The sequence below is a fragment of the Pan paniscus genome, chromosome 1 (genome assembly GCF_029289425.2).
Source record: "Pan paniscus chromosome 1, NHGRI_mPanPan1-v2.0_pri, whole genome shotgun sequence".
Lineage (NCBI taxonomy): Eukaryota > Metazoa > Chordata > Mammalia > Primates > Hominidae > Pan > Pan paniscus.
In genome coordinates this window covers 226,081,894-226,093,897 of record NC_073249.2, presented here as the reverse complement: position 1 = coordinate 226,093,897, position 12,004 = coordinate 226,081,894, and the positions used below count along the sequence as shown (strand labels likewise).

At 60.7% G+C, this 12,004-nt stretch overlaps 1 protein-coding gene across 3 annotated transcripts in view; it reads left to right on the top strand.

Annotated features, from left to right (window-relative positions):
- Positions 1–12,004, top strand: part of PRKCZ (protein kinase C zeta) — a 137,600-nt gene that overhangs the window by 123,682 nt on the left and 1,914 nt on the right. For all 3 annotated transcript variants that reach the window (XM_034953423.4, XM_057299948.2, XM_034953426.4), the window contains 3 exons: positions 1,280–1,399; positions 2,125–2,204; positions 2,594–2,683. In XM_034953423.4, the coding sequence (XP_034809314.1) occupies positions 1,280–1,399; positions 2,125–2,204; positions 2,594–2,683 (290 nt within the window). The remainder of the gene's footprint in view (positions 1–1,279; positions 1,400–2,124; positions 2,205–2,593; positions 2,684–12,004) is intronic.

Below are 12,004 nucleotides of genomic sequence, written 5' to 3'. Positions count from 1 at the left end.
GTGCACACCAGAGTGTTTCTGCTCCTCTCCCCTCTCTGGGCGTGAAACGGGGACATGGGCACGTGTGTGCAGCCCTGTGTGCGTGTGTGAAACGGGGACATGGGCACGCGTGTGCAGCCCTGTGTGCGTGTGTGAAACGGGGACATGGGCACGCGTGTGCAGCCCTGTGTGCGTGTGTGAAACGGGGACGTGGGCACGCGTGTGCAGCCCTGTGTGCGTGTGTGAAACGGGGACGTGGGCACGCGTGTGCAGCCCTGTGTGCGTGTGTGAAACGGGGACGTGGGCACGCGTGTGCAGCCCTGTGTGCGTGTGTGAAACGGGGACGTGGGCACGCGTGTGCAGCCCTGTGTGCGTGTGTGAAACGGGGACGTGGGCACGCGTGTGCAGCCCTGTGTGCGTGTGTGCCATTGTGCTGAGTGTTCGTGTGTTGGGCGTCCATGTGTGTTGTGTGCACATGCATACTGTGTTTGTACACACTCCACCCACTTCTGCATCCTGGTGTTTTCAATGAGGCATGCATGGTGTGCCTTCAGACATTTTTACACATTTTTTTTGCCATCAGAATGGGTGTGGGGCAGGCAGGGCAGGCAGGTCACTCGCCGCTGGGATAACTGGGCTCCCCAGAGGCCACAATGGAAGTCTCAGTAGCCAGAGAAGGACAGACAGCAGATTGGAGGACTGGAATATAGCCTAGAACCCAGCTTGGGATGGGGATTCCGTGTGGGACAGCGGCAGCGTCTCATCTCATCAGGGAGCAGGGGGACTTCCGGGGACGCAGGGACAGCTGCTGTTCTTGGGCAAAACCGGTCAGGGTCTCCCACCCCTCATTCGCTGGAACACATTCCCAACAGGTTGACTACTTGAACCTTTTTAAAAAACAAAATGGCTGTAGAAGAAAACACAGGAGAGTATTTCCGTTACTGCAGCGAAAGGGCTTCTTCAAGCTTAGTTCTGTAGAAGCAGAAACGAGAGAGGAGGGTCGTCCGCAGGTTCCACCAGTGCCTCGTGCTGGTGTGGTCACAGGTGCCTTGGCAGGACCGACAGCCCAGAGGCAGCCTGGGAGACCTCCGTAGTGTCAGGGACGGTGGCAGGGAGGCCGAGCTGCCAGGCGGAGGTGCTGGTTCTGTTTGGGAAGTGGAAGTCACAGAGGCCTGTGTGCCGCCTGCTCAAGCCTGGCTCACACTCCTGTCAACTGGGCATGAAAACCAACGCCAGCCAGGTTCGTCCTGCTGCCGGCCCATGTGGCCCCACTGAGTGATGGCTGTGTGCTCTCCCCCAGGGTTCAGCGTGGACTGGTGGGCGCTGGGAGTCCTCATGTTTGAGATGATGGCCGGGCGTTCCCCGTTCGACATCATCACCGACAACCCAGACATGAACACAGAGGACTACCTTTTCCAAGGTGCGTGCCCCGCTGTGCGTTCGTACCCCTCACCTGCACGACTGTCTTCCTTTTCAAAGGTGCAGGTGGAGGGGTCCCGCGGGGGCCTGGAGCGGCAGTGCCATGCAAAGCGTACCGGGAACCATTCCTCCTGGCCGGACCCTGTGTCACATGCCACTCCCCGGGCCGTGGGGTGGGGTTACCACACCTGTGGGTCAGCAGGAAAGAGAACCTGTCCCCATTCAGCTCCAACTCCCTCCTGCCCTGGCCAGCAGCACATGCTGGAGCCCCAGCATGTCCTTGACCGAGGCTGTACCGAGCTGAAAGCACAGCCCCCACCCCCAAAACCCACAGCCACCATCATGGGCTCCTTCCCACCTGGAGGCCCCGGACCTGCTCCTGGTCTGGAAGTCAGTGCTGTGGGGATCTGGGAACGCGGCTGTCTCCGCGGTGCCCTCTGGTGGCCAGCCTGCAGAGGCGCCCATGTACCTGCGATCTTGGGGCTGAGGAAGGGGAGCTGCTGGTTCACGTCCGATCCTACGACACGTGCCAGCGCATGTAACCAGGAGGCCCAGGGAGGACCCGGCGGGACTCCAGGTTATAGATGTTGCTGGGCTGTAGGAAGGGAGGGGCTCCGGGGCCCCAAGGCTGAGCTCCCGAAGCTCTTGCTCAGAGTCAGAGTCTGGGCGGCACTGGGCAAATCGCACACGACACAGGCAAGTCCTCACCAGGCTCCGCCCTTGCAGTGATCCTGGAGAAGCCCATCCGAATCCCCCGGTTCCTGTCCGTCAAAGCCTCCCATGTTTTAAAAGGATTTTTAAATAAGGTACGTTTCTGGCCATGCTGACAAAATCTCGTTTGTGGCCTCGGTGTTGGTGGGCAGAGGGCCAGGCACGGCTGTTGGCCATTTTTTCATGTCGGCTGCTGTGCATCGGGTGTGTGGGTTGATTTTCCGCTTCAGTATTTGAGCTCTGTGTTCTGTGAATCGTCCGTTTTTACTCACACCTAACAAAATGAGAATGTGTGCCCAAGGAAGATGGAACGGAGCTTAACGTAGGGGAAGGAACTTTCAGTAAAGGAAACATCTGATTTCCACCAGCTGGGTCAGAGCATCAGGGGAGGGCTTGTCAGCACTGGGAGTGGCCACCAAGGAGAGGGGGTCATGGGGCTTCCGGGATGGGGCTGACTTGTCCTTGTTTGAACTCTGACCTCCAGGACCCCAAAGAGAGGCTCGGCTGCCGGCCACAGACTGGATTTTCTGACATCAAGTCCCACGCGTTCTTCCGCAGCATAGACTGGGACTTGGTAAAGCATTGCAAAGCCTATGTGCACCCCCATCCCCATCCCAACCCCAAATCTACCCAACCCCCATCCCAACCCCAACCCCAATATCCACCCAACCCCACCCCATCCGAACCCCAATATCCATCCCAACCCCAAATCCATCCAACCCTCACCCCACCACCAACCCAACCCCCAGCCCAACTCCCACCCCAACCCCCAACTCAACCCCCACCCCAATATCCACCCAACCCCACTCCAACCCCTACACCCCCAACACCTCCAACCCCTATAATCTGGTGGACAGAGCCGGGGCTGTGTGGGCCGGGTGGGCTGTGTGAGCTCACGCACCACCGGGCTGGTCTTTGACATGGCCCCACTTGCGTGGAGCCAAGGCTCCTGTCTCCCAGAAGGGTCAGCTGGGAATGGGGGACCACCCTCCAGGGCCCCGAGGAGGGATGGGGAGACACATTTCGTCCTCCGGAGCCAGGAGAGTGAGGGGCCGGACGAGCTCGGCCCATGGCGCTTCCTGGCAACCCCCGACTGTGCTGGCTTGGTGCCGCCAGGAGCTAGCGGCACATGCGTCCTGACCTGTGAGCACATTGGCTGTTGGTTCCACAGGGACCTGATAGTGGGGGCCGGCCTAGAGAAGGGCGTTTGCTTTGGTTTCATGGCCGGTTTTATCAGCAGTTACTGGACAGGACCAGCAGTCGCAGCGTTCACGGCTTGAGCTTTAGCGTCGGGTATTGAAGGAGAGTGAGTCTGTGGACAGAGTGCGACGTACACTGGCTCGATTTAGGAATCTGATTTCGGTGGTGTGTGAGCAGGGTGCATTCGGTAGAAACTACTTTGAGTTTTGACCGTTCCCCAGCTGGCCATATGAGGTCAGTACTCTCCTGTGATGAGGGGCGGTGACCGCAGCCCCGGCGGGCCACGTGATCAGGAGGGGGCCGAACGTCCCGAGGGGCTCTGCGTGCAGGGGGTTTTGCCGGACTGTAGGCTGGCGTGTGTCTGGCAAGTTAAGGCAGGTAAGGCTGCACCGGTCGGTCGTGGGTTCTGTGTGGAAAGTGCAGTCTCCACCCAGGATGTTTCCAGCGCCGCTCGGTCGTGGGTTCTGTGTGGGAAGCGCAGTCTCCACCTAGGATGTTTCCAGCACATGGAGGGTTTATTGGGAGGTGACCTTGTCTGAAGCTGAGGAGCGTCTGTGGAATTTGTTTCCAGCTGTGTAAATGGTTGCAGAGCTACTGAAATAAAACCTTTAAAATACACTCTCAAGGAGAAAAGCAGATTGGATAGCTCATTCAGTGCATTTCGGAGGAGGTTGAACTGAATCAGGAGAAAGCCCAGCTCTAGCTCTGTCCCCCACCCCACCCAACTTTTCCAGGCAGCCTCGGCCAGCGTGGGAGGTCACTCCCTGGCCCCTGTGGTCAGTGGGGGCCCTTGTCCACACAGCCCAACAAGTCACTTTCTAGTCGAAGGCCTTGCTTTGCCTGTGCATGTGTGGGACCGTGGGGGAAGGTGGGGAGTGAAGTGGTCAGAACGTGCCCGCACCCCTTCCTACATACAGCCCTTCCAGAGCCCAGCTGGGCTGCTGCCAAACTAGGACGGGGCCATTCTCTGTCGTGCGGTTGTCAGATGCACACACTTAGAAATGTTCTGAGCATAGGCACCTGCCACGGAATCACCTTCGCAAATTCTTCATTTAAATTTATGCCTCTGGTAGCATAAGGGAGAAGAGATCTGCCTTTGGTTCTAACTGTCAGTCATCCTCACGCCCAGGCCGGGGTTAGAGGTGGCGTCCCTTTTCTCTGGCTCAGGCACCCCTGGCCTAGTGGGGTTACTGGTGGTGTTCCCCTATCTCAGGCCACACCTGGCCTAGCTGGTGTTAGTGGTGGCATCCCCTTGTCTCTGGCCCACAGAACCCCTCCGGTCCACACACACACTCAGGTCCAGGTACCACCCGGCTGAACCGGTGGCAGGTGCTTAGTAGAATTACGTGAGGAGCCAGCATCCCCGCTCCCAGCCACCTCCCCTCGCCCGTCTCAGCTCAGTCTCCCCCGTGCCTTTCCCACCCTCTCTCTTCCAAGCCCACCACCGTATGGGGCCCACCAGCACCATGGGATTCAGGGAGAGCCCGATCCTGGGTGCAGCCTTGGTGCCAGCCGGGCCCCTGATCTTGTCTCTCAACCACTCTTGGTTTACCGGGAGTGGACAGATGAGGACAGATGGCTGCCTGTGGAGTGACGGGCTCCTTCTCTTCGGAGCACTGTCTAATCTGAGTGTGAGTCCAACCCTGCCCGAGCCAGAACTCAAGGAGACCATGAAGCCACCCTTGGCCTCCAGCTGGGAGAGGTCTGCGTCCCTGTAGCGAGCATGCCAGGTGATCTCTGGCACACACTTGCCGTGGGCTGTCTCTTGGAAGGTAGTCAGCGGCCCTGGCTTCCCATCTGGGTCCCACCACTGCAGAATCACCCCCGTGGCTGCCCACAGGGGTGGCTTCCATCACCCTGCTTCTTCCTGGCTGCTGCGGGCTGTGTTGTGACTTCCATCCCAGCCTGAGAGGCCTGCGAAGGGCTTGCCACCGACTGCCAGCCCTGCCTCTGCCACCGACCGCCGGCCCTGCCTCTGCCACCGACCGCCGGCCCTGCCTCTGCCACCGACCGCCGGCCCTGCCTCTGCCACCGACTGCCGGCCCTGCCTCTGCCACCGACCGCCGGCCCTACCTCTGCCGTTTCCTTGCCACCCATCAGCTCTTGAGGCTTTTAGGAAGAAGTGTGGCTGTTTTGGCCAGATTGCTTTAGCTGCCTCAGCAGGGTTTGTGTGGGGTCACCACCACCCCTATGTGACCTTGGCAGAAGGAAGGGCCTCCTCCCATTCACCCAACGCCTGCAACTCAGTGGTTCTGAGCAATCCCAGAGTTACATGACGTCATCGCGATCACTTTCATCACCCAGAGAAGACCCGAACCCACTCCAGCCTCTCCCCACACCCTGCAGTGGCTGCTCCGCCAGGCCGTGTGGCTCTGCCTGGTCTGCACGTGTCATGGAAGTGGACCTGGGCACGCCGCGGCCTTTCGTGCGTGCCCTCCCCTCAGCATTGTCTCCACAAGCTGCACCCACACAGTAGCACGTGGCACTGCCTCCTTCCTGCGCTGAACCCCACCCACTGCGTCCACTGCGTGGAGACCGCACCTCTGCATCCGTTCTCAGTGGACATAGGGTGGCCTCCACTTTCTGGCCATTGTGAATTGTGCTGCCGTGAACACCTGTGAACCCGCTTCTGTGTGGACTCGTGCTGCCGTGAACACCTGTGAACCCGCTTCTATGTGGACTCGTGCTGCCATGAACACCTGTGAACCCGCTTCTGTGTGGACTCGTGCTGCCGTGAGCACCTGTGAACCCGCTTCTGTGTGGACTCGTGCTGCCGTGAACACCTGTGAACCCGCTTCTGTGTGGACTCGTGCTGCCGTGAGCACCTGTGAACCCGCTTCTGTGTGGACACGTGTTTATTTCTCTTGGGCACGTGCTCAGGGCGCAGTTGCAGGTCTGGTGGTCTCGGTCTAGCCTTTCAGGGGGGCCACCTGTTCCTGCAGCAGCTGCTTTCTGGTCCCTTTGGGGGCCCCCTCAGTCTGTGCTGGACTTAGTTCCATGGCTGTAGTGGGCACAGCTTGAGAACAGTCCCTCGGTGGGTGTCAGCTCCATGTGGGAGTGGGGCACGCGTAAGGCCTCGGTCCCCACCTGTGGACTCAGGGTCTCTTTCACGGACTGCGGGGAAGGCAGTGGGAGCAGCAGGAATGGATGGTGAAAGGACACGGTGCCCGCCCCCTGAGTGTCCGAGGGTAGAGCTGGGACAGGGTCACAGTCACCTCAAAGCCGCCTCCTCCTTGCCTATCCCCAGCTGAACCAGCACCACTCAGGCAGTCGCCGCCACTGGGGTGTGACTCTGGGGCCTGGCACCGGGTCCCCAACCCTGCTTTCCTCCTGGAGCCCGGCCTCTGCACACTGCCCTGGAGAAGAGAGGCAGTGTGTGTGCAGAGGGCCCCGTCAGCCAGGCAGATCCACCTGCCTTGCCCCGGCACTGGGAGGTGGCGCTCATCTTGTCGGGGGCTCCCATGGGCCGTGTCTAGACCCCACCCTCCGCCGGTCCAGGCACATCCTCAGGCTCCTAATCCTGAGTCCTCCGGTTTGGCTGTGGGAGCAAAGGCCGTGGGGAAGTTGCTGGGCCCGTCCCGGGTGAGCTTTGAGTGATGGACAGGCTCATTCTGAAGGAACTGGGTCCAGACAGCACGTCCTGGCCTGGTGGCTGGGGCTGCCACTCTAAGAGGGTCCCCATTCCCGCAGGACCCCCGGTACTTGGCACACTGCAAAGCCTGAGTATTTGTGGATCACGTGATCTGTGCTAGTGCCTATCAGGAGTCTGGGATTTGAAGCGATGGATTTCCCAGCGTGGTCCCAGCTCCCCACTGATGTGAAAGGTGGCGGCGAGTTAACAGCTGAGCCACCACCTGCCGCCCAACCCCATGGGTCCCACACGGCCGGGCGGTGCTGCGCTAACTCATCTCCCCCTGGATGGAAACGTTTGCGTGGTGACAGCCGATTCTCTTGAGAGTCATTTGCTGCCCATGTTGCTGGGGAGATTCTGCCTCAGGGCCAGGAGTGGTTTGCTCCTCCCACCCCGGGCCCAGGGCTGCTGGTGGGAGGCTCCAGGGAGGAGCAAGGACTCTAATGCTTCATGTGGTGGGAGCCTCAGGACTTTCCCACGCGCGACAGGCACGTTCCTGGGAGCTCGGTGGGAGGAACCCAGCCACGTTGTGTGCTGCGCAAGGAGCCGGCGGCAGGGAGGGGAAAACGGAAAGACGCAGAGGAGGGCAGGTGACAGGAGGCCCACAGAGAGATGGCTGGGTCTGGGCAGCGGGTGGGAGCAGGAGGGAGGCGGTTATGGGAGACGTGGAGCAGTGGAGGCCGTCAGAAGTGGGGATCACAGCTGTGACCTCATGGAGAGGGACAAGCCCCACAGCTGGGCTGATGCCGGCTCCACTACCCAGGGCCAACCTGTGTGGCCGTAAAATTCTCAAGCCTGGAGTGTGTAGAAGGCAGCAGTGCCCTGGCCTGGCCACCCGCGAACCCCTCTGTCCCCCCATGCTGCGTGGCACAGGGCAGGCGTGGGGCCTCCAGCTGGAGCCTTGAGTGGGTGGATCCTCGGTGGGGCTTTAAGGCCAACCTGTTTATGAAAATGCATGGGGACTGACTGCAGACGCACAGACAATTCGGATGCACAGACGCCTGGACGACGTGGACACCCAGACGATGTGGACGCACAGACGTGGACGCACGGACGACGTGGACGCACAGATGACGTGGACGCACGGACGACGTGGACGCACAGACGACACGGACGCACAGACGACGTGGACACACGGATGACTCATCCACAGATGACTCAGATACACGGACACCCAGACGACGCGGACGCACAGACGACACGGACGCACAGATGACGTGGACGCACAGACGACGCGGACGCACAGACGACGCGGACGCACAGACGACGTGGACACACAGATGACTCATCCACAGATGACTCAGATACATGGGCACCCAGACGACGCGGACGCACAGACGACGCGGACGCACAGACGACGTGGACACACGGATGACTCATCCACAGATGACTCAGATACACGGGCACCCAGACGACGCGGACGCACAGACGACGCGGACGCACGGACGGCGCGGACGACGCGGACGCATGGATGACTCATCCACAGATGACTCAGATACACGGACACCCAGACGACGCGGACGCACAGACGACGCGGACGCACGGACGACGCGGACGCACGGACGAGGCGGACACACGGACGACGACGCACGGACGACGTGGACGCACGGATGACGTGGACGCACGGACGAGGTGGACGCACGGATGACGTGGACGCACGGATGACGTGGACGCACAGACGAGGTGGACGCACGGACGGCGCGGACGACGCGGACGACGCGGACGCATGGATGACTCATCCACAGATGACTCAGATACACGGACACCCAGACGACGCGGACGCACAGACGACGCGGACGCACGGACGACGCGGACGACGCGGACGCATGGATGACTCATCCACAGATGACTCAGATACACGGACACCCAGACGACGCGGACGCACGGACGACGCGGACGCACGGACGACGCGGACGCATGGATGACTCATCCACAGATGACTCAGATACACGGACACCCAGACGACGCGGACGCACAGACGACGCGGACGCACGGACGACGCGGACGCACGGACGAGGCGGACGCACGGACGACGACGCACGGACGACGTGGACGCACGGATGACGTGGACGCACGGACGAGGTGGACGCACGGATGACGTGGACGCACAGACGAGGTGGACGCACAGACGAGGTGGACGCACGGACGACGTGGACGCACGGACGACGTGGACGCATGGACGAGGTGGACGCACGGACGAGGTGGACGCACGGCCGACGTGGACGCACGGATGACTCAGATCCCCAGACGACTCAGATGCACGGACACCCAGATGACATGGACGCACGGACGACTCAGATCCACAGATGACTCAAACGCACAGATGACTGGGATGCTCAGATGACCGCTGCTGTGCCGCCACCCCAGGGCTCTCTGGGCGTTTCCTGTGGTTTGGGCACCAGGAGCCTGGGAGTCCCATGCTGCCCCCAGGGCACTACCTCCTGGGCCCAGCCCTGCATCCGGTGGCAGCCCCAGGTGCTCACCGTCATCACCCCAACAGTGCAGGGTGGTCTCAGGGACCTCCTCTCATCATTGCCAAGAACTGGCTCCAGGATGTTTCCATGTGGCCAGCTAGTATGGCCAAAGTGGACCCCAGCGTGCTGTCCCCTTGGACGCCTCCAGGCCCTGCCCAGCACGTGGGGCTCGTCCATCCTGTGCCTGACCATGCTCTGCCATGCGGGGCCTAGCCCAGCCCCCCAGCCCTGCTGCTGCTCCCCACCCCACCCCCGCCACCTCCACCAAGCCACCAGCATCCTGCCTGGCCCTACAGACAGCAGTGTCCTCCTGTGTCCAAAAGCCTCCTCTCCCTCAGCCCCTTCACTCGGGTCTCATGGGGCCCCTCTGTGGCCCCCAGCACACAAGGCACGCGCCCACTATGGGGCCTTTGCACAGCTGTGCCCTCCCCAGGCTCCAGCCCTCACCTCCCCCAGGCTATTTCTCAGATGTCCCTTCAGAACTAGAGCCCTTGGGCCCCCAGCCCCATGGACACAGAACGGGCCCCCTGTTGTATCTCAGGTCACTGCTGTGGTTGCAGCCACAGGGGCAGCACCTGTTACTGCCACAGCGTCTGACCTGGGGCCAGCGTGCATTCAAACGCACTGCTCTGAGAGGCCAGGACGTCCATGGGTTGGGCGCAGGGGGCGGCAGTGGGAAAAGGTGTCAGGCACCATGGGTCCCGACCTGGAGCCCATGTGCCAGCTGCAGAGATGGGCACTGAAGGCTTTTGAGCAAGAGGAGGAGGTAACGCTGGCCCCTGGGGATGCTGTCAGGGAAACTGAGGCAATCTTGAGCCCTCGGAGCAGAGAACGGGCTGGGTCCTGCTCTGTTCCCACCCCTGCTGCTTATTAAACGCTTGTAAAGCAGCACAGGACTAAGGTAGGGAAAGTACTTTAGGAAATGCCCCCTTTTTCACATTTTATCGGCAAGTGTTTCATACAAAGAATACAAGTAACTGATGAATGAAGGGGGCATCTTGTGTCCCCACAACCCTGCTGTGCGCACACCACAGGTGAGCCGTTCTGCCTAAGGGAACAGCCCCGGCCCCTCCCTCCGGCTCCTCCCCAGCACCGTCTCCTCCACCCAGTGGCCTGGCCGTGGATGCTGCCTGTGGCCCAGCTTTGAGACACCGCCCTGACACGTGTCCAGCCTTACGTGGAAGGATTTGTCTGTTTTGTGGCATCCTAGTAGATGCCACGTTAGTAGATGCCATGTTAGTAGAATGGATGTGGGCATTTCTTTGTAAGTTCCCAAAAGCCTATGAGGGTTTTTTCCACGATTCCGTTCCCAGTTTGGCTTTTGTTGTTGTTGTGGCTGTTCTTGGCCACCCTGGGCCCTGCAGTGGAGTGGGGGGGTGCACCTGGGAGCCTCGAGCCGAGGCCCAGCCCCTCCTGCCGTGCATTTTCCTGCCAAGCAGCACCGGAGACTCTGAAGCCGATGCCTATACAGGCAGAAACCTGCCAATTCCAGCTTGAACGACTGGAGGGTCCTGAGGATGGGGGTCCCTGGGGTGCCATCATGGGCAGGGTGCATCTGTTTGGGTATGCTGCCCCCCAGCCGGCGGGCACCGGGGACAGGCACAGCCACACTGGGGGCATTTCTGGTCTTGGAAGCCTTCTTGGCTCTTCCGGAGGGAAGGCGGCTGCTGGGTGCCCTGTGATCCGCCCGCGAGCTGGGCTGTTCGGCTTGGTCTGCAGGGGCTGGGGGGCTGCATTTCTTTTCACCAGCCACACCCACCCGGCCCCATCCTGGCTGGCACCGAAGGGAACAGCGCGCCGTGACACCCTCCCCTCAAGCCTGGTGAATGGTGGTTCCATGAGGCTGGGGTCAGTGGGTGCCTGTTGTGACAGCTGGATTTCAGTGTTGGTACAGGAGCACACACCTAAGGGGCGGGCCAGTGAATGAGTGTGCGAGGGTGGGCTAGAGAACAAGCAAGGGAATGAGAGAGAGTGAGTGAGCCAGTGAATGAGTGAGTGAGCGGGAGTGGGTTAGAGAGCGAGGGAGTGAGTGAATGAGTGGGCTAAAGAGGGCCGGGCGCGGTGGCTCACGCCTGTAATCCCAGCATTTTGGGAGGCCGAGGAGGGCGGATCATCTGAGGTCAGCAGTTCGGGAGCAGCCTGGTCAACATGGTGAAACCCTGTCTCTACTAAAAATACAAAAACAAAATTAGCCGGGCGTGGTGGCGGGCACCTGTACTCCCAGCTACTCAGAAGGCTGAGGCGGGAGAATGGTGTGAACCTGGGAGGTGGATCTTGCAGTGAGCCGAGATCGTGCCACTGCACTTCAGCCTGGGAGACAGAGCGAGTCTCCGTCTCAAAACAAAAAAAAACAAAATTAGCTGGGCATGGTGGTGCATGCCTGTAGTCCCGGCTACTCAGGAGACTGAGGCAGGAGAATAGCTGGAATCAGGGAGTCAGAGGTTGCAGTGAGCCGAGATCGTGCCACTGCACTCCAGCCTGGGCAACAGAGCAAGACTCCATCTCAAAAAAAAAGTGGGCTAGAGAGTGAGTGAGTGAGTGAGTGAATGGGAGTGGGTTAGCGAGGGAGTGAGAGGGTGAATGGGAGTTG